At 36.0% G+C, this 26,686-nt stretch overlaps 2 protein-coding genes across 9 annotated transcripts in view; both read right to left on the bottom strand.

The window, feature by feature from the left end:
- The window catches only part of trim54 (tripartite motif containing 54), a 14,218-nt gene extending 1,289 nt beyond the window's left edge, over positions 1-12,929 (bottom strand). The window contains exons 1-8 of one of the 3 annotated variants that reach the window (XM_052586583.1): positions 12,553-12,928; positions 10,939-11,105; positions 8,532-8,706; positions 6,159-6,254; positions 5,167-5,400; positions 2,807-2,829; positions 1,420-1,544; positions 1,201-1,307 (exon numbers count right to left, since the gene is read on the bottom strand). In XM_052586583.1, coding sequence (XP_052442543.1) covers positions 1,219-1,307; positions 1,420-1,544; positions 2,807-2,829; positions 5,167-5,400; positions 6,159-6,254; positions 8,532-8,706; positions 10,939-11,105; positions 12,553-12,720 — 1,077 coding nt within the window. In that variant the 5' untranslated portion in view covers positions 12,721-12,928 and the 3' untranslated portion in view covers positions 1,201-1,218. Of the gene's footprint in view, positions 1-1,128; positions 1,308-1,419; positions 1,545-2,806; positions 2,830-5,166; positions 5,401-6,158; positions 6,255-8,531; positions 8,707-10,938; positions 11,106-12,552 lie in introns of those variants that run through there. The other 2 variants (XM_052586584.1, XR_008160541.1) reach the window with 2 other exon arrangements.
- Positions 12,930-16,380: 3,451 nt separating this feature from the next.
- Positions 16,381-26,655, bottom strand: dnajc5ga (DnaJ (Hsp40) homolog, subfamily C, member 5 gamma a). Of its 6 annotated transcripts, none has more exons than XM_052586589.1 (7): positions 26,497-26,655; positions 23,853-23,986; positions 22,764-22,977; positions 21,882-22,038; positions 20,071-20,158; positions 18,356-18,394; positions 16,381-17,706 (listed from the first exon to the last, which is right to left on the bottom strand). In XM_052586589.1, exons 2-5 carry the CDS (start codon positions 23,975-23,977, stop codon positions 20,079-20,081), a joined length of 576 nt encoding a protein of 191 aa, XP_052442549.1. In that variant the 5' UTR covers positions 23,978-23,986; positions 26,497-26,655; the 3' UTR covers positions 16,381-17,706; positions 18,356-18,394; positions 20,071-20,078. The 6 variants fall into 6 exon arrangements, with proteins under 6 accessions (XP_052442549.1, XP_052442548.1, XP_052442547.1 ...); XM_052586588.1 differs by having other exon boundaries at positions 20,076-20,158; XM_052586587.1 differs by lacking the exon at positions 18,356-18,394.
- Positions 26,656-26,686: the final 31 nt, after the last annotated feature.

The raw sequence follows: 26,686 nt of genomic DNA, 5'->3' as shown, positions 1-26,686 counted from the left end.
TGAAGATAAATAAAAACTATACATAATGAAAGTGAATGGTGACCAGGGGCTGTTGAGCTTACAAAATGACTAACTAATTAACTAACTAAATAATAAATCACATCGAAAGCAGTCCATTTTTAGTCTAACTAGTCTGCTTTTATGCACTCTAGTTCGCTAAAGCCATATAAAACCAAGGAGAGAGATTGACATTTAAATCAATGGATTTTGACAAGAAAAGGAGCACTAAATAAGAATGAATTAAGAGATGCAGTTGAGATTAAGGTTTACTATGAATAACAACTTCAATTTTGGCCTGTTTTAAAAATATGCAATTTGGTGCTCTTGCAGATATGGCAAAAAGGAAGTCAAAATTCTGATAGCTTGTAATGTAAATCAAAACAGAATAATGGACTACTTCCATGAAATGTATATAAATCAGTCATCACTCTATATCTCCCAGTTATATTTTAGTAAGATGTTTAATTTTATCATCAACTCTCTATAGTTTGCATTGTGGGGGGAACAACATATAACTCGACACCATGTTGTTTGAGAGATTTGCAAATATAAACCTTACTCAAAATCCTGATGCATCATATTTGATACTCACATTTTAACTTGATTCTTCTAAAAAAGAAATGACGTGTGGATAATAAAGTAAGCCTACTTTCTTCAGTCCAGTAAGTGTTCATCTTTAAATATTACTAACAATATAAAAATGATTCTTACTTCATAAAAATCTGTCGATTTCACAGCAATATTGTACAGCAAAAAGACTCAAGCCAGAAGGTGGATGTTTTCGGAATTATACTAAAATGCCTTTTATTTGCTAAAAATGTATAAACAGATGACAGAAGGCGTGTGACAGATTGTGTATAATAAGGCAAGGTATGGATCATTTAGAGGCCTTAGAAATTGGTTTATCAAATATGATACAGCAGGCTTTATAGAGTTCAGTTCGAAATAGTTTTCAGACCATCATGTACATAAATAAAAGTTATAACAAAAAGTACAAAGAAAAGTCTAAAACTGAATTGCTTTCTTCTATGTAACATAAAAAAGAAGATATTTTCGTGTCTATACCATGGAAGTCACTGGCTTCATTAGTGTTTGATTCCACAGAAGACAGACAGATTTGGAACAACATTAGGGTGACTAAATTCATTTTTATTTTAGGGTGAACTGTTCCTTTAAGGAAACATCCTCTTTGAAACTAACCTTGGGTTTAAAAATAAGTTATATGCGTCTCAATGATTCACCAGTCTGACCAGGTGAGGTGGTCGGGTCTTCAGGGGCTTCATCACCGCTGTCTTCTCCATCTTCACCTGCAACAAAAGTACATGCTTCATTCCCTAAATATACTTCAACTTGCAGACGCAAATAGACATGAATGTATATGTGACAAAGATGGTGTCGTCATAGCTGTGAAGCCGTTACCTGTTTGGAAGTTAATGCCTCTCAGCATGTCGGCCACATCCTCCGTGTTGATGATGAAGTGGGCCATGCTCTCGTAGCCCGCCTCCGTCCGCTCAATGTTGGAAGCCTTGGCAGTGTCTGTGATCCTGTCAAGGACAGAGCGGTGAAGTCATGGCGGAACTCGGACAAATATAAAAGTGACGGATAGCGCTAGATCCCGTTCCTCCGTCTCCCTGCGGCTACTCGTGACGCAGGTGCACGAGACACCATGCGATGTCTCCGCAGGTGGAATGAAGCATGAAACATAAGACACAGCTAGACAGTGTTGTAAGCGTAAGCATTTTTCTAAACAGTTAGAGGTTTTGGGGGAAAATGTGATGAATGCTGATGCATTTGTTATTGCGCACACTGCATAAAGTTTCATTCTGCAAACAAAGAAGTGTAAAAGTTACTTCTTGGAGGCAACACGTCTGTCTGACATCAATGGAAATCTTGCATTTACTGAAGGACACACCTGTGATCAGTGCTGGGTAGATGTAGATTACTGTTATCTGTTACGGATTACAAATTCTATGTTAAAATTTGTAATCAGTAATGTATTGACATAATGAATTATGAATAATTTCTAATCATGTAATCCGTAAAAAGTAACTGTAATCTGATTATAAGCATTTTAAAATGTTTAATTAAATTAAATTTAATCAATTACTACCCACAAATCCTTAAAAAGCTCTATCCCTATAAATGAGGGGCATTATATTTTAGTCTTTTGACAGACTACAGTATAAAAAGTATACAGGGTTTGTATCTTTTATTTGTTATTTGATTTTATTTATTAAATGTTATACTTTTATTCAGCAAGGATGCATGAGATTGATCAAAAGTTACAGTTAAAGACATTTGTTACTGAATAAACTTTATGATATTTTCATCAATGTAGAAAGAGAAGCCTTTCAAAACTACAGACCAAAAAATCCTACCAACCCCAAAATTTTGAGGGTTGGTAAAATGTTTTTAAATTCAGTGAAATTTTGAAATTATTCACAAAACATGTTCAATGAGAACTGTATAAATTGTAGAATAAGTGATTTCAAAATGTACTATACAGAATATTTCCTACAATACTGAGGCAGATGAAAGTTATGAAGCAGTGCATAATACAGTGGGCTGCTGGGGTGGGAGGCTGGTTGAGTCATTGCCTGTGAGGTTAGTAATCATGATTGTTAGTCTTCAGGAGACATCAGCTATTGATGAAGCACACATGCTGAATATTGTTTAGTTTAAAGGAGCAGTTCACATAAAAATTTAAATGATCTTATTAAGAAAGTCACACTGGTTTGGAATGACATTTTTGAGGAGAACTATCCCTTTAAGACACTCCTAAACACATCACTCACAGCAAACTTACTTCTTGAACACTTCTTTTGCGCTCTGTGAACACAGCAAAGAAGAACACTCATTTTAGGACTAGCAGCAGTTTAAAACATAAAACCTGCAGTACTCTTCATCACAGTTTCACTGCGTACACAAAAAAGTGCTCATATTAAATCACCGGCACTGGTTATGCAGCTTACTTTGACATGTTGAGAAGAGCTAGTTAAAAATCAGCAGAGCTGCACCTGAGGCTACCACTTTATATTGAAAGTGGTTTCAAAAAACAATTACACCTCTCCATCACCTTCGTTTAAAGTCTCTTTCTGTGGACCGCAACTCTCAGCCGTGGTGAAGTATTGACCGTTACAGCCACTAGTCAAAGGACAGGGGTCTCCAGCTGTGTGAGATTCTGCTAATCAATGTCAGCACCCCCTGGGCCTTGTCATTAAAGGATGCTTAAAATGTAGCAACTGGCCCGGTGTCAATCAGCAAACAGCATATGCAAAGGCTGGATCATTTGCATCAAGCATCTCTGGGGGGCTCTAAAAGCAACAAGCTCTGCTGCCAGCATCCCCGGTGAGGTGTTGCAGCATTAGCTCCACACAGCTCAATAAGACCACGTCAGATGTTCACAAGCACAGTACAGCTATCGATCACTGGCGCCAGAAGTTTGAGCAAATTAGACATAGAAAGTGACCGTTTGAGACACAGTAATATCTCTGCAAACTACTTCTATTCTATTAAATCTAAAGTTTTAAGTATTTAGCTTTAATAAGAATGATACCTCAAATCATGTGATTTTCTAAGTGATTGTGCTTTGCTTTTATAAAACAGAAAGAAAAAAAAACAGATGTACATAAGAGGGGTAAACCACCCCAAAATGAAAATTGTCTCATTTACTGTATCACTTACCCTCATGTTGTTCTTAACCCGTAAAAGCTTTATCTTCGGAAAACAATTTAAGATATTTCGGATGAAAACCGGGAGGCTTGTGACTGTCCCACAGACTGCCAAATATGTTACAATGTCAAAGTCCAGAAAAGTATGAAAGACGTCGTCAGAATAGTCCATCTGCCATCAGTGGATCACCAATAACATTATCAAGTGACGAGAATAATTTTTGTATATGAAGAAATAAAAAAAAAGTATTTATTCAACAATTCCTCATGTCTTTCATACTTTTCTGGACTTTGACAGTGTAACTTACTTGGGACAGTCACAAGCCTCCCGGTTTTCATCCAAAATTTGTTCCGAACACGAATTAAGCTTTTACGGGTTAGGAACGACATGGGGTACGTGATCTATGACTACGTTTTCATTTTGGGGTGGAGTATCCCTTTAAAGGAGGGTGCCAAAACATATATAGGGTGTGTTTACACTTGTTATGTTTGGTTCAAACATCTGGTGGGATTGTTGTGGTAGTGCGGTTCATTTGCCATACGAACATTGGTGTGCACCAAACAAGCAGACTGAGACCACTAAAAAGATGGGTCTCGGTCCGGTTCCAAATGAACTCTGGTGCAACACAGACCAAACATTTCTAAATGAACCATAAACAGGATGCAATGACAAGATTTGATGTTATGCAACATGATTTGACTATGCAGAACACGCGGTGTATCCAAAACAAAACAAGCAGAGGGCAAATGTGGAGCAACGAGGATGTTGCTCCTAGATCAATTTTTTGTATTCTTTTATAAGCTCTTTGTGAGTTCGCAGGTGGTAAAAACATATCATATGTACACGCAACAATGAGCAGGTTTAATCCAGCAGAAGACATTATGTGATTTTGACTAAAAGCAGTGCTGAGCAGATCACTCGGTGAATGGTTACTTTGATCAGTCTTCACAGCACTGCTTTAAATTGAACACACCTTTTGTTTAAGGTGTTCTGTAAGTTCCTTTACGAAATATACGTCATTCAATCCAACCAATTAAGTTGTGAATGTACGACTATGCCGTTAGTTTGAGTATCTTTAGGTCCGCTGTCAAAAATACTAGTGTGAATGCTGTCCAAATGAATCTGGGTTTTTTTGTCCATACCAAACAAACCAAGAGAACCGAACTAGAGTGTGAATGCATCCTTTAGAGATTATTATAAAGACTTCATACACTAATACTTCAAATAAAGGTTCTTGAGTTTTGAGTTTCATGAAGAACTTTTAAAATTCATGAAATCATTTCATTTCACAAAAGGTTCTATATAGTAAAAAATGTTCTTTACATTATTAAATTATTATATAAAAACTGTTCTTAGACCTTTTCACTGAGAGGCATTTAAAAAATGGTTCTATAGCATCACTGCAAAAAAGGTTTTTGGAACTTTTATTTTTAAGAGTGCAATAACTACTCCTATCATCATGGCACTAGTGCCATGGAGGAGCACTTGTTGTACCTGCAGGAACACAGCCATTTGAGGTTCTTCCATGGACTGGATGGCTGTCTCTACCAGTTTGACGGACATCTCCAAGTGATCTCCATGGCGACGGATAAGGGAGCGCACATGGCCCTGTTTCAGGTCCTGCTCACGGCCGACAGTCTCTATCAGATCCCTCTTGCGGTCTTCTAGGATGGCGTAAAGTTCATCAAACTTATCAGAGATATACTGCATCTGCCGGTGACCATTTTCCTACAAACGATTACCAGTGACTCTTTTAGTTGAATTAAGAGTAACGTTTAAATAACCAAAAGCTTCTAAAATATACTTCAATATTTAAAACATTAAACTCTTTACAATTTTTAAATATAATAGTTTATCATCATTGGCTGAGGCTGGGTAAAATAAAACACTCATATATGGACATACATATACACACACGGAAAATAATAGAAAGAATGATTAGAAGGTTTAAAAGAGTAGCATTTATTTCAAATATACTGTAGGTCTTCTGTAACATTATGTCCTTTTGTGTCTTTGATTTGAATATATCCTTGCTGAATAAAAATGTTATTTCCTGAAAAAAACTTACTGACCACAAACTTATCCTCTAGTTGTGTTGTAGATGTATTTATGGATGTAATGCATGTATATTTACTTTGATTGACTGTATACTTCTTTCTCTTTTTCTGGTTCTATTTTAAACTCTTACTCTTACACTTTGGATCAACTACAGATGTGCAGAACACCTGCTTTAATAAAAATAATGCTTTACTTGCCTTGGCTTAACTCTAGACTATATTTGACATATATTTTGATCTAAGTATTTGGTCTGAAATGGCTAAAAATGCTAAATCAGAGAAACTTGAGAGACATTGCAGCCAACCAGGTTCAAAATGCTTAATGCAAGAAGTAAATAGAATGAATATATTATGAATATTCAATATATCGCCCAGTCCTTTCACACAATATCATAAGTGTTGTGGTTTACTGTACCATTTCTTTCTCACCTTGACTGTCCTACAAATATCCTCCATCTGTGAGATCAGGGCCTGTGTTCTGTCATTTCCGGCCACCAAGATGGCTATGGCATCACTTAGCTCTGTCTGAGACAAAACAGAGCAGAATATATCTAAATGTGACAGGACCTCATAAAAAAAGAAAAGAAAAAGAAAACACATGACCAATGCGCTCAACGTGTCATCTTTCACAAGAAAGCCATGTCAGACTTGGCCATGCAGCTTGTGAGAACCACACTTACAAACAAGAGAACAGCATGTGAACTAAAGGCCAAGATTGTAACAATTTCACCAGTCATGGCTGATCAAACTTTGCTGATTTGCATTTGAAATGAGTGATTCACTGTTTATAGTGGGCCATGACTAAAAGAGAAAATGTCATCATAGCCACCTGGCAGAAATTATGGCTCTTTGGGGACCCATTTGGCCATCAACCACCCTACGACCCTGGAGTGTTACATCATTCAAGTACAGTACCTCAAAACCAAGAGCCACAAGATGTAGATGTACTGTAAGAAGAGCCCATTTCCTTCAATGAGAACTGACCTTCAGTATAGAATCACTGCAAATAACATATCAACATATGGTGTCCACCATGCACATGGTTTTCTACTGGGAAAGGCTGGTAGGTTTAGTCATTGATCATCTGGTAGTTGCTGAAGGGAGCGAGAGAGCTGAGAACAGGCAGTTACAGAGGACAAAAAAGAGAGACAAATAAAAAGTAAAGACCAGAAGAAGCTGCTATGACTCAAACACAACAGGGAGGAGTGACTCATTTCTCAGGGCCAGTTGCACCCTGGTACAAAGACCTTCATTACTAGCCATACCACAAGAGGTGCAGTAGGTCAAGACCTCAATACCATGTAGGTCAATAATGCATTGGAAACTCATGTTGTATTGTATTTTTTTTGTGTGTGTCATGAAACACATTTGTCCTGTTAATTTCAACAGGTCTAATTTCTTAAACAATTATCTTGGACCTATTTTAAGACTTATTGTCTGTTCTGTGTTCTGTAATTATCAGTGCTTCCTAAAGCTCATTGCAATTGCTTACACTTAGTCAAAAAACCTTTAACCCTGAAGATTAAACCTGAATCCCCCCGCATTGTTTGTGCTGAAGACATGAGTGACACCTCAAATTGTGTGGTATGTTGATAAGTGTGTATTTATAACTGTAGTTTACTAAATGATTGGATTTCATAAAGATGGGGGAGGGCTCTTTTAAAGGAATAGTTTCACCCCAAAAAAACCTTGGGCTATGCAAGATGTGGTTGATTTTGTTTCTTCATTCAAACAGGTCTGGAGCAATTTAGCATTATATCACTTACTTGCCAATGGATCCTCTGCAGTAAATGGGTGCCGTATGAACGGGAGTTCAAACAGTGGATAAAAACATCACAATAATCCACATGACTTCAGTCATTATTAAAGCAAGCAAAACGCTGCATGTTTGTATGAAACAAATCCATCAATGCATTTCAACTTTAACCCATAAAATACATACATCTGGCCAAAATACAAGTCCATAATTCAAAATAACACTTCCTCCAGGGAAAACTTTCATCCTCTACTTTCATCATCCTCTCGCTTCAAAATTCACTAGACAGATTCACTTGTAAACACTGCTTAATCTGCATAGATTCTCTCCTGATTCAGATGAGATTCGTTTTTCACTGGAGAAAGCTATTGGAGAGAGAACTCTTATTTAGCTGGAAACAATGGTTTGAAATGAGAAATATCTTAATAATGTAATTGTTTCCTGCAAACATGCAGCTTCACAAGTTAATTGATGGACTGGAGATATGTGGATTACTTGCAGATTATATTGTGATGTATTTTTCAGCAGTCTGGACTCTCATTCTGATGGCACCCATTCAATGCAGAGGATCCATTGGTGAGTAAGTAATGTAATACTGAATTGCTCTAAATCTGTTCCAATGTAGAAACAAACTCATCTACATACTGGGTGGCCTGAGGATGAGTAAATGTACATTTTTGGATGAACTACTCCTTTTAACTTTGATAAATTACATGATTAATCTCTTTTAAAAATGTAAAAATCTTGTTTGTTAAACAAATTAGAGGCAGGAAAATCTGAAAAAGGAAGGATGGTCTGGATAAGGCAGCTGTTGGCTGCTAGTGCTCTGTGTAGTGTTCACATGTGGTGGGTGTTGATGCTAGAGATGTTAGGTGAGATCGAGCCCCATGCAATGTGTGAAACCTGCTGGGCAGTGTGTTATACACACATCTGCCTAGTTCACAGCGTCAGAGCAGCCTGTGATTTTTTCCTGAGGTCATTTACACCAAACAAACGAAGTAAAAAACAAATGTCTGGTTGATGAAAACACTGTACAAATCCTCTACCTTCTGTCTCTTGTAGATGTCTGGCAGCGGGGCCACATCACAGTCCTTGTGAGCCCCGAACACTTTGCACATGGAGCATGTTGGTGTCTCACAGGTGAGGCAGTAGATGTTGATCTTCTCCTCCTCATGCTGGTCACACATCAGCTGCTGTTGCTCTGCTTTGGGCACGAGTGGCCTGTAGAATCAAAACAGAAATAGATTTATGGTATGACGTAAAGGTGAAAGATTTGCATTGGTAAATAATAAGTTGCAAATTTGAACCACATCTTAACTTGCCCTTTTTTCTTTTTTTTTTTTTTTTTACAAAGCACTGACAACAAGTTGTTCCAGAGGAAATAGTAATAATAATAATACAATTAAAAACATAATAATATATAAATAAATTATTTTAAAATACATAAATAAATATAGATTCATATCATTTCTGTTTAATAACACCACTAACATGCTATCAAAGCATGTTGTAATAAATGTAAAAACCTTATTGTCTATTGTTTCTGGGAAATATCAGCTTCAAACAATGCCTTTTTGTAGCAAAGACTTTAAGGTATGTGTCTGTACAGAAAGCGACTTTATAAACAGTATAAAAAAATTTATTGACTAAACATTATTTTCCAATTTTCAATTAAAAAAAGTGCTATACCGTAAGTTAAAAGCAATCAAATAATTCTAAAATCGAAAAAATTTAAAATTGACTTTGAATTCTGCTTCCTTTTTGCTTCCTCATCTGAAATTCTAATTTTAAAAGACATTCTCAATTCAGCTCAGAATAGCGAACGACTTTCTTATAGGTACCTGTCTAAATGTGCATGTAATGATAAACTACACACAACAAGCATTCTTTCTTTGTGACAGAAGAGGTACAATATCACTTCCCCTGAGGTGAATCATTTGATGTTAAAGGCATTTACAGCAGATACTGCATTTAAAAGTGATTGATGCAACTAATATGATATTCTGTCCTAAAATGAACACATTACTCACACAGACCTTTTCAACAAGCAACTGTCTTGTCAAGTGGAAAGAGATGGTTTGTATGTGCGCGCTGCTGGCAGAAGGCCAGTTCAAAACAAAGACTGTTTATTAAAGACTGCCATCCAGTGGATGTCTGCTGATAAGGCACTTATACAGAAAACCATATTAAGGTGGATAGATTGATCGTAAATATGTTACAAATCTATTATTTATACTTTTTAGTTTTTTGACATTTTGCAAGTGATTTCAAAACATAAATCTTATGGATATATTTGTGGATATACATGGAATCTCCTTGAAATACCTTAAAATATATAAGACATTTTACTTCCAAAATGTAATGTATTTCAAAGTGAAACTTAAATAAATAAATAAGTGAAGGGAATCGATTGCCTGGATACAAAAAAGTGGAGATTTCTTATTAGAGCAGAGCCAAATTACAATAATATTTGTAAAATAAGCATTTTTTTTTAATTTTTTTTTTTTATAATAATAATCTTAAACCAAAACACATTTATTTAAAATAACAGAAGATTTATTTTTCTTAGCCCATGGGTATTTTTTATTATTTTTAAAAACACAAATACTCAAAAAAATCTAATGTATATGATTTAGTATACTTAAAAGAAGGCAAGACATAGCTGAGATCAGAATAGAAAGAAAAAAAAGAAAGAAAGTTATAGATGAAAGGTTGCAAAGACAAACTATTTTTCTATAAAATAATGCATGGGGAAGGTGTATTGAGTAAGGAAATATTTTAAACATTTTTAAATTTTCCTATAAATATTGAATTTATTTTATAACACATGCACACTTGATCTTTTGTGTCTCTGAAACAACCTCTACATTCAGGTGACCTGTTTTTTGTCAAAGACCCTATAACCATGTTTCATTGCGTATTCACAATAAGCACCTGAGCGCTTGTTACAAAAGACCTCAAAGTCTATCTTTCTTATTATACCCAATTACGCATATATTTCATGGAAGGTCTCATGACACATTGTTTATTGCCACAGGGATAAAGCGTCCTAGTTATATTTAGAGTTTTGGCAAAAGATTGGAGCAGTCACCAGAGCCTCAGGTCCCATGTTTCTGTTGCGTTTACGTGACGTGGCAGAAAATCTCCCACACATGGGTAAATCACATATTTGTGTCACTACACAGAGTTTAAGTATCATTGATGAAACAGAACAAGTGTCGAGTAGTGGTGTGTCACAAGACTTTTGAAACACTATTAAAATCTGTTGGCATACAGTGTATTTTTGCTACACAGCTCAGGGCATTGCTGGATCTCTATACAGAGAAGTCTGCTTTGAAGTATGTACAACAAATAGCTTTGATTCATATCAGCGCTTCCAGAACAGAAATGCTTGTTCTTGGTGTGTGGAACAGGTCCAGAAAAATCTGGAGAGGCATCCAATTGAAAACTAACCTGGTAGACTCTGATTTGTAGATATCAATTATATTCTCCACTAGAAGGTTTCTCTGAAGGCCATAAACACCGTGCCGGTCCAATACCACCTCGTGACGACAAGATGGGCAGCGGAAACGTCCCCCTGTAGACACAGGACCCCGGTTTTGCCAAAGAGGGTTGGAGGCCTAAATCATTGAAAGATAAAATATTTTTACATTATATTGTTATGTAATAAGGAAAAGAGAAGACCTGCTGTTAAAGGCAATACTTGTGGCCAATTAATGGGTGAATGAATGCATACTTCTGACCAGCAAACTTTCATTATCTGTCAGTTATCTTTAGGTAATTGTTAAAAGTAAAAGATGAGAATTATTATGGATGAATAGCAGCGCTTAATCATGTTAACGTCTGGCCCAACCGCATCCACTCCACTCAGAGGGAATACTAATGGCTCCACTGAAAGCTGAACTTCTTCTTGATGATGAGATGACTAGTCTAATAGCTCAGAGGAGCAAGTTAAAAGAGATTTGGCACAAATAAAAATGGCTAAATGGATCATTCATCTCTATTTGATAGTTGCTGTGGGCCTCTGAGGTCTTGTTTCATTCTCACAATTCAGCATTCAACTCATAAAATGACTTTTAAAGTAAATTAGGTTGAGGAATATTGTAGAGTTTCTAAAAATAGCTTCAGTAAGTGTAAGAAATTCAAATTAGAGCCCAAATTCACAACAGGGCACATACGGTAACTATTATCAGCATTCGTTCCTTCGTGGTGTCAACGTACAATAGTACGGGTTAGGTTCTTGGATTTGATTGGCTGTGCAGCAGATGATTCATGTCACTGGACACATTTCGCTGTTTGTACCACTCCTCTTGTCACTGGTCTTCTCTGCGATTGTCCATTCCAGACAAGCATTTTAAGCGGCCCGTTCTGCACATCAAATCGATATGCCACTAGGTGACGACAAGGACTGAGTGAATCATGAATTATTCACTCAAAAGCAGAGATTCATTCAGGAAGGACACATGAGTCATTGTTGAATGATTCACTCAAGTGATTCATTTATTCGAACCAGCACGGTTGCTCAGGAATGTAGTTGATTTAAATTTTTCTTTGTAAGAATTTGCTTAGCAGAGCAAAAATAGATAATGTAACTGTCAATATTTTGTCTAAAATGTAAGTTATGTTATTGTCAACTGCAATAATGCTGTTCTCAATACCATCACGGAATGTCTTTATCATTTTGAAAAACCTGATGCTTACAAGTACATGACGACTTCAACAGTTGCCCAATTCAACTTACATCCTTAAGGAAGCTGTAGTTTGTTATGGTAGCTGTATTTGTTTTAAGCAACTTACATTTTAGGCTAATCTGAGCTAACATAAGTTGCAGAACAAAATGCAAAACTCTCTTCAAGTTATTTTAACCACCGAACTTATTTTACTCATGAATCCAAAAGCACTATTCCAAAAACCCATTAGGAATTCCAGAGGGAATGGATGGCTTGAAAATGTTGATTATGTTCCAGGCTTTAGGACTACAAACTGAAAAGTTTAGTGAAGTTTCTGAATGCTGCAAAGAGAATGATAGTTCAACCTGAAAAATAGGACACCTCCACACTATTTTACCTGGTAAACATCGTTGGCACACTTCCTGCAGAGATTATGCTGGCAGGGTAAGATGACCACAGGCTTGGTGAATATCTCCAAACAGATGGGGCAAATGAGCTGTTTCTCCAAGTTCTCCACTGAACTTGAATCTCCCATCGCTGGTTTGAAGCCCAAAGTGAAGTTCATCCCAGACAAAGATAAAACAAATATCCAAAACTTTCTTTCCTTCTGTTATTCTTTGGCCTTTTACTCTAGCCCCAGATATCCACTCAATCCCCAACCGCACAGTGACTGTGTGGATATATTTGGGCTGTTTGTTCTGGCTTGGGTTACTGTCCAAACTGCACACGCCCTGATATCTCTAAAAGTCCCTGCTTAGTGCTCTTTCGCAGGGGCCCGGGGCCAAGCTAGAGAGAGGGGTAGGGGGACAGATTCCTCTGTGCTGTATTATCTCTGGTAACTTGAGCAGAAAGTTGGATTGGCTGGCAAGAAGAGACAGAGCAGCTGGTGTGTGCGGCTCAAAGGCTAATGGGACAACCAGCCCATCAGCCTGAGCTGGCGCCGATGACATAAGACACTTAAAACAAAATCTAAGTGCATAGAGTTCTGTCACTGGATGACATGAAAATAATACGATATACCTGCGAACCAAATGTTTACATATTCCATATACTAAATCAGAGGTCGGAAACCTCTTTTGACCAAAGAGCCTTTTTTTGTTAATGCATTGTTCCAAAAGAGCAACAGTAAAAATAATGTAATATTATTTTAAAGGAGTGATGAACTGCCTTACTGTTCTCTAAGGTCCACTTATAATATTATTGAGAATTTTACATAAAAAAATGTATTATTATTATTATTTATTTATTTAATTTTTTCCTGTTTTGACACCGGTTTTTGGAATGCCTCAATTGAATATGGCGGATTGTATACTCGGAAGTCAACATGCGCTGTTATAGTTGGCTAGTATGTTTGACAGCCTACATCCTTCCTAGATGGACGCTGCTGTGTTTTAGGTTAAAAACTTATAAAGTTAATAGGCTATATATCAAACGATCTGTAATAACAGCAATAGTGATCAAAACAGTTACTCACACTTGTGTGGTGCGACATTACTGTCGGCACACAGCATTACCTTTTAGTTTCAGTCTTTCTGAAAATCCTGCATTGAATAAAGTGTATTGTTTAGTTCGGGTGTAGAATTTGTCATTTACCTACTACGTACCTGAATCAGTGGGCACCTGGGCGGGGCTAAACAGGCAGAGACGTAAAAGCAAGTGTTGATCGACTTCTGCAAAGACTGCCCAGATTAGCTCATGTTAATTTGTTCATGTGAATATGTAATACCTCATGTTCTTGTGGCACTGAATTAATAAAGCATAAATAAATAAATAAATAAATAAACAAATAAATAAAGCAAAGGCAGTGTTTAACCACACTATTTACGACATCAAGTCACACATTCCAAACCTGTGGTTTTGTCAGACTCGCTTCAGTATAAGCTCTTTGTAAACTAATTAGTAAGTTTAGAGTCCTGAAAAACTTTTTTATTTAAAAAAAAAAATGTATTGTGTTTTTTTGGGCATGTGTTTTTATTAGTGAGTGAATGAGTGATGAACAGTGCTTACATCAACTGCGTTTATATGACTACTTAACATTTTGCCCTATTTCTCTTACAAAATGCATTTATATCATGTCTATGCTTTGTTTGTTGTAATGAATGGATTCCCGAGCTTATACTGGACAAAAAAAAAAAAAAAAGTGAGTGGATTCTTATTTAAAAAACACTGACACAATGATAAACAAGTACATTAACATCAGTTATAACATCAACTTATTGAATAATTAAGTAAATATAATTCCATGATCTATCTTTGTAAAGAAATATCATTGCTCTCTACTGTCTTTACCTGTGTCGGCCACCGTAGCTTCTCTGAAGGGAGGGGTGAGCGGGGGAGCGCTGGTTGCATTTCGCAATCTCACCGCTAGATGCCGCTAAAATCTACACACTGCCCCTTTAAATGTCTCTGATTGACCATTACCTACAATAAATCCATACTATATATTTGAATGGCTACATTGCTCAAATCTAAACACGTAAGAAGGAACCCTTGACAATATGTTCTTTCTCTTGTATGTTACTGTTTTTCATACATATAAAAAAAAGCTGTAACTACAGTATTGGCGTATTACTTTGTTCAAGAAAGCTTTGACACTCCGCAAGAGCGCGAACCACATTAGAGCTGTTATCACAGCTTCAACTGACGGTGCTCTTACTTTTAAGCACCCCTGTAAAACGGTACTTGGTTTAGAAAGTGTGAATACATTATGCAAATGGTTTTTTTGTGTGTGCTTAATTAATTACTTTTTCTAGGCTGAACAATCTTGTTTTAGTGATGTTTTGATGTAGAACGTGGTCTATTTCAGTTATAATATGGGTTATTGTTTTGGTGAATGTCTGTCAGATCATAAAAAAAAACGATTTGCTCCTCCTCCAGCCAATTCTATATGTTGTGGAGGGGTAAGGTAAGGCTTCATGGCACAACTGAGCAGATACATCAATGGTCACCAAAACGTTTAGGTTACAAACATTCTTCAAGATTTCTTCTTTCATATTCCAGGGATAAAAGAAGTGCTTAAAGGTTTGAAAACACAAAGTTGAGTAAATAATACTTTTTATTTAATATAAGGCGCTTATATTTTATTGCTAAAACAGGCAGACATTTCCCAAACGTCCAGAAAATTAGCCAAATAATTTGACCCATTGTCTGCAAAATTTTTAATTTGGGCGGCAGCTGTTGTGTCATCTCACATTGAAATCAAACCTTTTCAACATGTCCATCAGCATGATTAAACCTGACTGTACACTTCCCAAGTATTTTGACAGGTCTGTTAATGAGCGTATGGAGTTCTACACTAAGCCGATTACAAGCTTATGGGTACAACTATAGCACATGAAGCTGCAGTGTGATGTTAACGACTGCAGGCCTGAGATACCAATTCATTTCCGAACATAGACCAATAATACTATTCAAAAAATGAAAACCTAAATGTCAAGTCGACATGGTAGTAAACTTATGAATGAAGTCTTCATACAATAGCATATAAGAATCACTCAAATGCAATTTTTTACAAATCCCCATTTATTTAGTTCAGAATCAATGATATAAACAGACAATGAAATATGAGATGTTACGAACCATGTTGAATTAAAACCGGAGGAAAGTAGCAATGTAGTACTGGGGTTCTTAGCTCCTTTTGGGCTGTGGGTAAATTCAGACCAGACGTGGCTTTCCCCCCTCATCAAACAGGTAATTACACAGCATCTTAAAACTTCATATGTGCACTGGTGAAGAGGCCAAAATCTGTCAAATGCTTTAAAATCATAGTTATCATTTGCACCCCAAACAAGTGCCAAAAAATAAATTGTTGATTTCGGAAATGGACATTGTGCAATTAAATGAAGTGATCCAGTAAGCATGGAAATGTACCAATGAAAAATATATAAAAAAAAAAAATAAAAAAAACGAAATAAAGTAACAGCTGGTTTGGAAGAAGATCATATCCCAATGCTTTCTGATAATGTCTGGCTTTATCTCTTTTTCGTTTGGCAAGTTTATTATCTGAAAGTACCATCCAGTTTGAATGGAATAAAAGAAAACTTCTTGGCTATAAGAAAATGCCCCCCAAAATGACAACCAGAATAGACAGATGTCCATACACTACTTGAGATTATAATATACATTTCCATTTGCACACAGAAACAAAATGGTGTACAATCCATGTATATACTATTGCATTTGGAACAACAATTTACAGAGAAAACATTGGCATCTAATGTACTGACTCTAATATATTGTTTCTAACAGTAACCTTACTATTGACTATTTGAGTCCTTCACATTTAACACAATGGGCATTTCCTTATTGCTAAAACCACGAGGCTCTTGCAGATCCAAATTCGGAAATCAAGTTAACACAGTGCATCATTTCACTCAGAACATGTCATACACATTAATCTCAATTCTGATATATTAAAAATAAATAAGATCATTAAAAATATTCCCGTTTTGTCATCATATGTCCTAAGAGCACAAAGAAAGCATAGGTTTGCTCGATTTGGCATAGCGTTCACCAAAAATAGGGTTGATCCCATTTCAGCCCCTTTGAACAAATTAAAACTTCACAAATTAAAGATATTTTAGCTTTCGCAGTAGTGAAGTAGTTGTAAGAGCTGAAGCCATTAGATTTACATTAGAAGCCTCCAATGAAGGTAGTGAAAAAAAAAAAAAGTGCATAAAAAAAAACTTTCACCAGCGTATCCAAGAGTTATGATTTTAGGGAAATGTATGACCATTGCACACGGCTCGTCAGCTGACGTTTGAGGCATCTGCCTTCACATTGGACAGAAAAAACTATTACGCTATGTCGTGTCATTTGAGCACGATTGACCGATTTGATCTTAAACGAAATGCACTATAATGCAAATGTAACAGATGACTGCAAACTTGAGAATGGAAAACACTGCCATCTAAAGAAGCAAAAAAAAAAAAAAAGAAGGGGGCCATGTTGTGGCTCCACATTTGGATAAAGATAAGTGGGAGGGGTTCTTGCATGTTCCTATGCTGTATAGTAGTGGCATGCTGTTATTGCTTTGCATGCACACATGATCATTCCACTCAATGTCCATGCTTCTAACACGCTTTAAACTAATTTTAATAAATAGCCAGAACCAAAAAGAAACAAACCTCAAAAGTAAAACCCACTTCCCAGCTGGAGCACTGCCCAGTGGCACCAGCCTCATAACTGTATTATTTTGAAATGAATGTGTAGTTATATACGAACAGACAGACATACACACCAATGGAGACACAGATAAGATTGGCAGAGGCTTCTTTGTCTTTTGGCAAACTGCCACTCGATTCCAGTGGGTCAGAGTCAAGGTATGGCGCAGTGGCACAGTTTAGTCCTGGTGCAGTGATGCCCTGCCGTCAGCACACTACATCAGGGGCCTTAGAGTCCATCAGCAGGACCCCCTTAGTAATGACCGGGGCCAGGACCAGGCAGGTGGCTCAATTCTGGGTGTTGTACTTGGACTGGCTGGCTGCGAAATGCATAGACTCTGAGGTGTTGACATTGGAACTGGGCTGGATCAAAATAGGGACATCTGAGCCTACAAAAAATAAAGGTTAAAAAAATTAATGAAATAATAAAGGAAAGAATTAGGATCTAAATATCATGACTTTAATTGCTTTAGCAAAACTACAAAGCAGCGGTTAACCAATATGAGTTTTGAACAAAGTCAAGATCAGAGTAGCCGATAAAAAACAGATAATTATAGTAAAAATTATAGTAAATTTATAAAAGATTATATATTATTAAAAGAAAAAAGAATTTGCATTGTCCATTGGCATGATTGTTTGTAATTTTTAAAACCATAAGAGAGAACTGCCACTTCTTAACATCCAAGTGGATGATAATATCAAAATGGCCAAATATTAGCTGACATATCGGTTTACCAGTACTATAAAGTTAAAGTATATTGTGTGCAACATGCATTCATGCAGATAAACGCAGACTCCATTTGCCTTTCATTTGCATGAAGCTATCATTTTTGAGGATTAGGCAGCCATAGGTACAGAGCATGCAGTTTTACTGGAGATGCACTGCCAATAGGTTTTGATGGTCTGAGGGATATGTGGGATTTCCTAGCAGGAAATATGAACACTAGGCATACACTGTTCTCTACAGTGAAGCACATCAGATGTCGTTTCCTTGGAATATGGCCAAAGCTGGTCACAGCCCTGCTCTAAGAAACATACCTCCCTTCCCTGATGCAGCTCTTCTGAATCACCGCCCCACTAACGGAGAGCATCCATGTGCAGCAAAGAATGAAAATAGATTTCTTTATTTATTCTTTATATCCTAGCTATAGACTAAAAATAAAAATAAAAAAGAGAGGAAAACAAAAACAGTAATGGGATGGTGAAATAAAGGTGTGAGGTGAGATGAAGTTGACTTTGCTGAACAGATGGTTGTGTGACAGGCCAGCGGTGCCTCTGTATGACACAGCCTGTGTTGATTGCATTTCTATCGATGAGATGCAGCTGCTTTGACAGCTTTGCTTCATGCTGACGCAACCTTCTCAACAGAAATCCAATTTCCTGCTGACTCATCCTCACACTCACTGGCCTTCTAACATCCTCTAACATACTGGTTTTAATGCTGGATTATAATAGGACAAATCATTTGGTATTTGTGTATATCGTAATAATAAATGAAACAAAAGTAACAAATGTATTTACTTATGTAGCTTGCTTTTTTATTGGACTAAATTCCTAATCTAAATAAAGATCTACTTAAAACTGCATTGTAAGGCTAATACTAAAAATTTTGTAACAATATTATACATGTATTAGTTTTTCTTATTATTATTTCATATATATATATATATATATATATATATATATATATATATATATATATATATATATATATATATATATATATATATTAATATATATATATATATATATATATATATATATATATATATATATATTAAAATGTAAGGTTTTAGCCATTACTCTGTGGGCCTGTTTCATAAAACAAGTTTACCAAATAAGACAGGTTTATTTTAGTTAGTCAGACTTGTTGATTTGAGCTGTGAGTTGATTTGGTTCAAAATAAGTCAGACTAACTGAAATAAGTCTGGCTTTCATTGGTAAACTTGTTTTAAGAAACAGCCCCGTCTTCAGTGTCACATGATCCTTCAGAAATTATTATAATACACTGATCTGATGCTCAGGATGTCAGCACTTATTTTGAAATATACATTTTTGCAAGCATCCTTCTTGAATAAAAATATTAATTTCTTTAACGTTTACATCTCTAATGTAACTTTTTATAAATATATTTTTTTTTATAATAAATGCTAACAATTATTCTGTTATTATTGTTGATATATTACATATTATGACATTATTAACGTCTCAACTGTGTGGTCTGGCTCAATCATAAACTAGAGGGTCAGATGGTATCCTTCCACCTCCTGGTCAATAAACTCCAAAACCTACAGGAGGTTCAAAGTACTTGGCAGAAAAAGGCTTGGCCTGACAACATGCAAAACAAGGACATCCACAGCACGCACATGCAAAGCATTAGGTTCATGCATGGGCCTAGTAAAGCAAACACAACTCAAGATCTCAAGATCTGTAACGCAGGTCACTGGCTTTGGGTTTCAGTTCGTTACATAGTCTTTCAGTGCATGAAGTTCCTTAATAAGGAAAACATTTTATCTACTTAATGAGATGTTAAAATACTAGCACCGTTTAATAAGCCTTAGCGAGGTTGCCAAGAGGCTGGGTCTTAATAAAAGCCTGAAAACCATATCCAGTGACTAACTCAGCCTTCGTTAGAGCAAATGCTGCACAGTAATCCAAATGTTAGTGAAAGACAATGTGGTGAATCACAGACAAACACAGGGTGCTGTAGGTAGACAATCACAATAGAGTGACTCTGATGAACATTCAACAACCTTACAAGTCATTTTGCATCTGGAATAGATTCACTGCTGATTTCTGGACCAGGACTAGGTTTAGGCTGGACAATAATTATTGTTTCACCTGTCGAGTAAAATGGAAACCGTTATCTTAAATTACAGGTCACATGAAAGATTTTATTTTAATGTATTCTTCCACAGCTCTTAGGATGGCCCAAAAATTGCTTTATACCTTTAAAATTGAGCTTCAACCATGTAAATATAATTTACATCCACTTAGTTTGCACTTACTACAACTAAAGTCAATATCTGTATGATTTACTTTATATATAAACCTTTCTACAAAGGCTTTATTTTGTAATAATAATCATAAAAGACAACACTTTCAAATACAGAAGTTGGCATCTTTAAGAATACCAGGATGTGTGATAAAAATCCTAAACACAAAAACATTAGAAATGTTTTGTGAAACCTGTAGAATGCCAGTACTTCTTGTCCACTGAACTTGACTGTCGTTCATTTGCCAGCGCTAAATTTAGACACAACAAAATTGACCAAACCCCTTGTGCTGCACTCCATAAATAATATAAAACTATATTAGCATCAGGAAGACAAGAGGTGCTCAATACCCAATGTCCTAGATGACTGATACATACATCACTTGAACGCTCAAAATGTCTATCAGGGAAATGGCCATGGACAGACAAGTGAGATGAGTCCTGTCTTCTGTGACACTTCATTCATTTCAGCATTAAACATGGAGATAAACTACATACACCTTCAACTCATTTCAAACACTATAGCAGACCAGAATCCAGACATGGGCTATTAATATAAAATGTTGTGCAGCCAGCAACATTTTAAGATGATAGGTGATTCTGACTATTCATTTTGACATGAATCTAAGCAAATCCATCATCTTAGTGATATTTATCTCTTATTTAAAGGACTTGAGAGTATGGAAAAAACTAATTTTTACCATCAGAACTGAACAAACTTGTTGTTTTTTTTTATAGTGTTAAAATCCCCTCAAGTATGAGCAAATATAATAAACAACCTCAGAGGGCGACCCAACTAAAGTACTGACATCTATATATACAGGATCAGAGTTATAAATAGCTGCATGTTTAGTGTTTTTGCTTGATCTGTTAAATTTGTTCCTGCTGTTCATGCCACCTGAGCAACATCACGTGTCTCTACTGAGACAGCAGAGATCAGACACCTTCTCAACTGTGGCTGAGGCTTTAGCATCGATTTGAACAAAGCCGAGCTAGTATCCCCTTTGTAAAATAAAGGTCAAGTGTATTTGTTGTAACTATATAACTGCAAGTTATTACTTTCAATTATGTCTATCTAAGAGTTGTATATATTTAAAGAGGTTAGCCTAAATTATCCACTACTATTCAAGCATTTGGGGTCAGATAAATAAAATACCTTTATTTATCAATGACACATTATACTGATCAAAAGTGGCCATAAATATATTTATAATCTTTTCAAAAGATTTCAAATTCAAATAAATGCTAATATTTTAGGAAACACAACTTCCAACTGGGATAGCAAGAAGAAATGTTGGTAACACTTTACTTAAAGCCTTCATGTATAATGCATTACATAATACATAAAGTATAAATATCGGAAAGTAACAACTTGCAGCTCTACAATTCAGATACAGATCAATTCATTTGATGCATTCATCAGAGCAATTCAAACTGGCAATTCCTGAGTTCATAAGTCTTTTGAACAACTCGTGACTTTAGCAAACCATAGCAATACAGTACCAGTCAACTATACAATAGAGGATAGTTAGCAGAGTCAGAACTAAACCTAAACAATTTAAGGCTCACCTCCTCCATCCTGCTCTGCTTTGATCTGGGCCTCCAGGTCTTCTGGGTCCACGTACTGGTAGTTCTCCTCCTCTGGTGGTTTGCACTTTCCACAGCAGAAACAGCAGCAGCAACAGCAGCAGCAACAGGAGAAAACGGCACAGCACATGACCATAGCCTGCGGTAAAGACACAGACCTCAGATCAGAGACGTCTCTCTCAAAAAGGTAGAGGTTTCATTCCACAGCGACAGGAGACGTTTGCAAGTGGCTACTAGTATGTTACAACATTTGTCATGCTAGGAAGTTCGAGGAAAGAAGTTCAAACCCAAGGGAAATGATTGGCAAAACAAAGAACATCAGCATTTATTTATAGCTTTGTAGATCAAAACAGGCTGATGCATTTTAATCAGGCTCAGCTGTCTTGCCTTCTGCATTAAGCCTATTTGAGAAAATGATCACATCTGGATCAAAAGCCAAAATAAATTCAAAATGTAGCATCTCAAAGAGAACACAGCTCACTTAATGTCTGATCTGTTCAGATTATCAGAGCAGATTGGGGTGACACCAATCTCCTTCTGCAATCCTTCTGCTCTGTTCTCAATTCAATTCGCTTACAGTGACAGAAACCCACCAAGGACATATAGCATTAAACACTGTTTATTTTTGATTATTGATTATCTTTCTAATAATACTTCATAAACAGATTTTTTTATTATTTTTTTTTCACACCAAGAACTATGTAATTCCTTATTTCTTTAAAACGGTATCTGTGAGTAAGTTAACATCACTTCAGAATGTCAGTTTAGGTCAACACACTTTGTTTACAGCAAAGACAATCTGTAACATAGAGCCTCTATTTACTGATGCATAATAAAGCTGTTTATAGGGAAACGAGCTCTCACCTTGAACCACCACTTCGACATGAGGAAGTAGTATTTGACACTCTCTTCTCCAAACTGCTCGGACACATAGAGCCCCATGGAGCCATATTCATCGTAGATCTTGCGCTTGGTCTCATCGTTGAGGATCGAGTTGGCATTGTTGATTTCTTTAAACTTTTCTGCGGCTTCTGGGTTGTCTGGATTCTTGTCTGGATGGTATTTCAGAGCCAGTTTTCTGTTAAACAAAGAATTTTGTGAGTCCTGAATCTAACAACTCAAGAATCAAATGGTTAATCAGATTTTGAATATCATGTTTATGCAAAATACATAAAAATTTAAGGGAAAACACACACAACACATATATACAAAATACATACATACATATATATATATATATATATATATATATATATATATATAAATAATCATCTCATATATTATATACATATTATGAAGTTAGTTTTGATAAGTTTTGTGAGAATCAAAGCAAGCTCGTACTGCTTTAAAGAAAAATATTTTGTTTGGATTTAGAAATAATAATTTGTTTGGATTTAATGAAAAATTATTTATTGATAAACAGGTCTATAATCACAATTTATGTTTAGTTTTTCAAATTAAATGAAAACAAATAAATGAAGAAAATGATTTAGTACTCAAATATATATATATTTTTTAAATAAGTTAGCATCCTGTAATATAAAAAAAATATTGACATGCTAAAATAAAATTGTAAAAATTAGTGCAATAATTGTGGTAAACTAATAATTGGCAGTTATTAACAACTATAAAGAATAATTGACAGTATGAAAGCAGCACTGGATTCAAGGATTCAAAGCGTTTACTGTCATATACCTAGTGAGGAAAACAAGTTTCCCTAAACAGTTCAATTCTTACTTTGCTGTCCACAATGAATGCCAAGAAAGTGCAAAAACTGTACACACACATATACAAACTATACACACATATATACATACAATGTTAGAAGAGCAGAGGATGTAGCAATGGTGCATGTAGTCTAGAATTTTTATAAACAGGTTTAAAATATTCTTTATCCACTATTTCTTAGGAAAACTGAATAACTGCAAGTTAATGTGACAGTGTTTAGTGTACCTGTAGGCTCTTTTAATGTCCTCTGCTGTGGCCCCTTTCTCCAGTCCCAGCACCTTGTATAAACTGTCCCCTGTAGTGGACATCTTTCTCTGAGGCCTGTCAGAGTGCGGCTTGGCGTCAGCCATGTTTCAATGCTGGAGAACAGGAAAAACACACAGAATTATGAAGAGGGATATTTAAACAAAAAGTGTCCAATGGGAGCTGCTCTTCAAAGAACTCAGCATCACATTATTGACATATAGAACAATGTACACAGCCAAAGCAAGCAGAAAGCACTAGTTTATCAACACGCGGTGCGAGCAAAAGGTGTGGCGAAGGTGAATCCTGTGTTAATGTTGAAAACAAACGGTGCAGTTTTCAGATGCTTATCCATCAGGACATGATAAACACTTCAGAGAAATCTTTTATGAGACGTTTCCTCTCATAGCCACAGGATGCAATGGTGGGCAAAGCAACGGGTTCCCATTCTCAATGTCTTTGCTTAAGATGATTATGTTTTGCTGATCTCACAGATTACAATTCCATCTTGACAAAGGCTATTAGGGTGGATCTTTTTGAGACATTCCTATTGAAACACATCATCACCAAAACTACTGTGTAATTAATAATGCTCAAGTTTAAACTAGCACACATTCCATAACCTTTGACATTTTAAATGTTAGGAAAGATTTCTCTCACAAATAAATGCTGTTCTTTTTAACTTTCTACTCCTCAAAGAATCCTGAAAAAAAAATTCATTCAGACATTAAACAGCACAATTGCAGATATAATTCATTTTTATACAGTCTTACAAATGTTTATTTAGAAAATTATTGGATTTACACTAAAAGAACTTTCCCTGTTCCAAACTACTAAGCCAAAGTGACTTTTGGAGCTTGAAATAATTCACTTCATTCATTCGAGAAAAGGTTGGAGGCAGTTAACAGATGATCACACAGCCAGAGGTGTCACAGACTGTTAAAACAATTATAAAATAGATTCAAATCTTCATCAAAGAACACAGTACACTAGAAAGCCAAACAAGCACCCGCATCACTGCAGCTGTGAGAGTTTCAGATGAACCTCTGTTCATCAAGCTGTAAGCTTATCCCAGGCTTAACTCTAGTCAATGTATTTCAGATGAATCTAGCGGCTGTGTCATGTCTAATGAGAAAGCACACTAATCACACAGGTCACTTTCTTCCAGATTATGACAACTGGCTCAAAGCTCCTAAATAATGCAGTGTGACACGATGAAGCTGATACAACTTTATATGCCAATTCAAACCTCGTGCTGTTTACATTAACACTCAGTTTACTGGGAAGCACAAAACTGTTAGAAAGCAAACAAGTTCTTTACAAGCCAAGGTAGCTAATATATTAACATGATTCTCATAATTCTGCCAGGTGTTTGAAGATGGCTTTGAGGTCCTAAGAAAAAGCTGAATACTTTCATTCACAAAAATGTATTGTGGTTTCCACAAACATATATGTTTAACATAACTCCAAATCAGCATATTAAAATAATTCCTGAAGGATCACGGGACACTGAAGACTGGATTAATGTCAGATAAAAATATAGTTTTTTTACTCAACATAAATGACAAATGCCTTTGAATTGAAGCATTTAAAACACTTTGTTTTCATTTTAAAATTACTGTAGCACCATTGTGACCGATCTAATCAATACTAATTTCAATTTCATTTGTACATTTTTTCTTTGCACTTGATTCTTCATTGAGTGTCTTCTTCTGATAAACGGTCGATTGGTCAAACTCAAACAGCAGCACTAGCAGTAAATCATTACCTCCCTTCTCAAAGACCAGGTAAGCATGTGTCTGGTCCAGTCTTGATCAAAAACTATAATACTGCTCAAAAACAGCTGTTCAAAAAGACGTAGAAAACAGCAGTTATTAAAAATAGTCACTTCCTTTGCTCAACTTCACTGGCTTTCATAACAGTTCTACGTCAATGGTTTCCTTACACTTGTCAACAAATACATATAGTTAATGAAAAATGCGTTAACTCCTATTTGTTGCATCAAAACACATCTGGGCTGTCCATTGATAATGTTTATTTTTATCCTTTCGTGGATATGCATCTGAGGTATTATCATAGTCATCATATTTACACTAAAGTTACTTGTCGGCTGTTGTAATAGGCGTGTGTCCTTGCGAAACTATAATCCAGTCCTAATCCAGTACAGATTACTATACCCTTCAGACCCTGTATTTTCACTCATTGTCAGGTTAACCATGACCTATTTGGTTTGACCTGGACAAGAGCAACTACAAACAATCTCTAAAGCTCAGTTAACACAGTTTAACATGGAGTTTATTCATCTTTATTCGGGATTATTGATATATCTGGACGGATCTGAGAGGAAAGCACGCGACTTCACCGGCAAATTCACATCTAACGTAACGTTAGTGACAACAAAACCACTTTGAATATATAACCTTCAACAGATTTACATTCATTAAACACCTATTGTGAAAGCTACACACGATGTTGACTTGTTTATGAGTTCGTTATTAATTCGCAATTACTTTTATCGATAAAGCAAACGGCTGACTAAAAGACAGTTAGCATTAGCACGCCTAGCCACGATAACGGATTTTTGTTGAATTTGAGCAGCACATTTAAACAGTCGATTTAAACTCACCTTGAACTGGGTGGTAATATGATATAATCAATAGCGGCTGAATCATAGAGGATTCAGCTATATGGTTCTTTAGATATCCTATGTACAGCTCCTCATTGCTATCACCGCATGTCCTCCCTTGAAAGCATAGAGCGCTCGGAGGGAGTTCCGAGGAGGACGCGCCTGATTATTAGAGTCGACTCTTTTAACT

The sequence above is a fragment of the Carassius gibelio genome, chromosome B20 (assembly GCF_023724105.1).
Source record: "Carassius gibelio isolate Cgi1373 ecotype wild population from Czech Republic chromosome B20, carGib1.2-hapl.c, whole genome shotgun sequence".
Classification (NCBI taxonomy): Eukaryota; Metazoa; Chordata; class Actinopteri; order Cypriniformes; family Cyprinidae; genus Carassius; species Carassius gibelio.
The sequence above is the reverse complement of the archived record's forward strand: the minus strand, read 5'-3'. Positions and strand labels throughout refer to the sequence as shown.

Coding starts and splice junctions, on each gene's coding strand:
- dnajc5ga (XM_052586585.1), bottom strand. CDS start 23,977: ATGGCTGACGCCAAGCCGCACTCTGACAGGCCTCAGAGAAAGATGTCC. Junction 22,039..22,763: donor TGTCGAAGTGGTGGTTCAAG/GTGAGAGCTCGT, acceptor TCTTTACCGCAG/GCTATGGTCATGTGCTGTGC. Junction 17,707..21,881: donor AGCAGAGCAGGATGGAGGAG/GTGAGCCTTAAA, acceptor TATTTTTTGTAG/GCTCAGATGTCCCTATTTTG.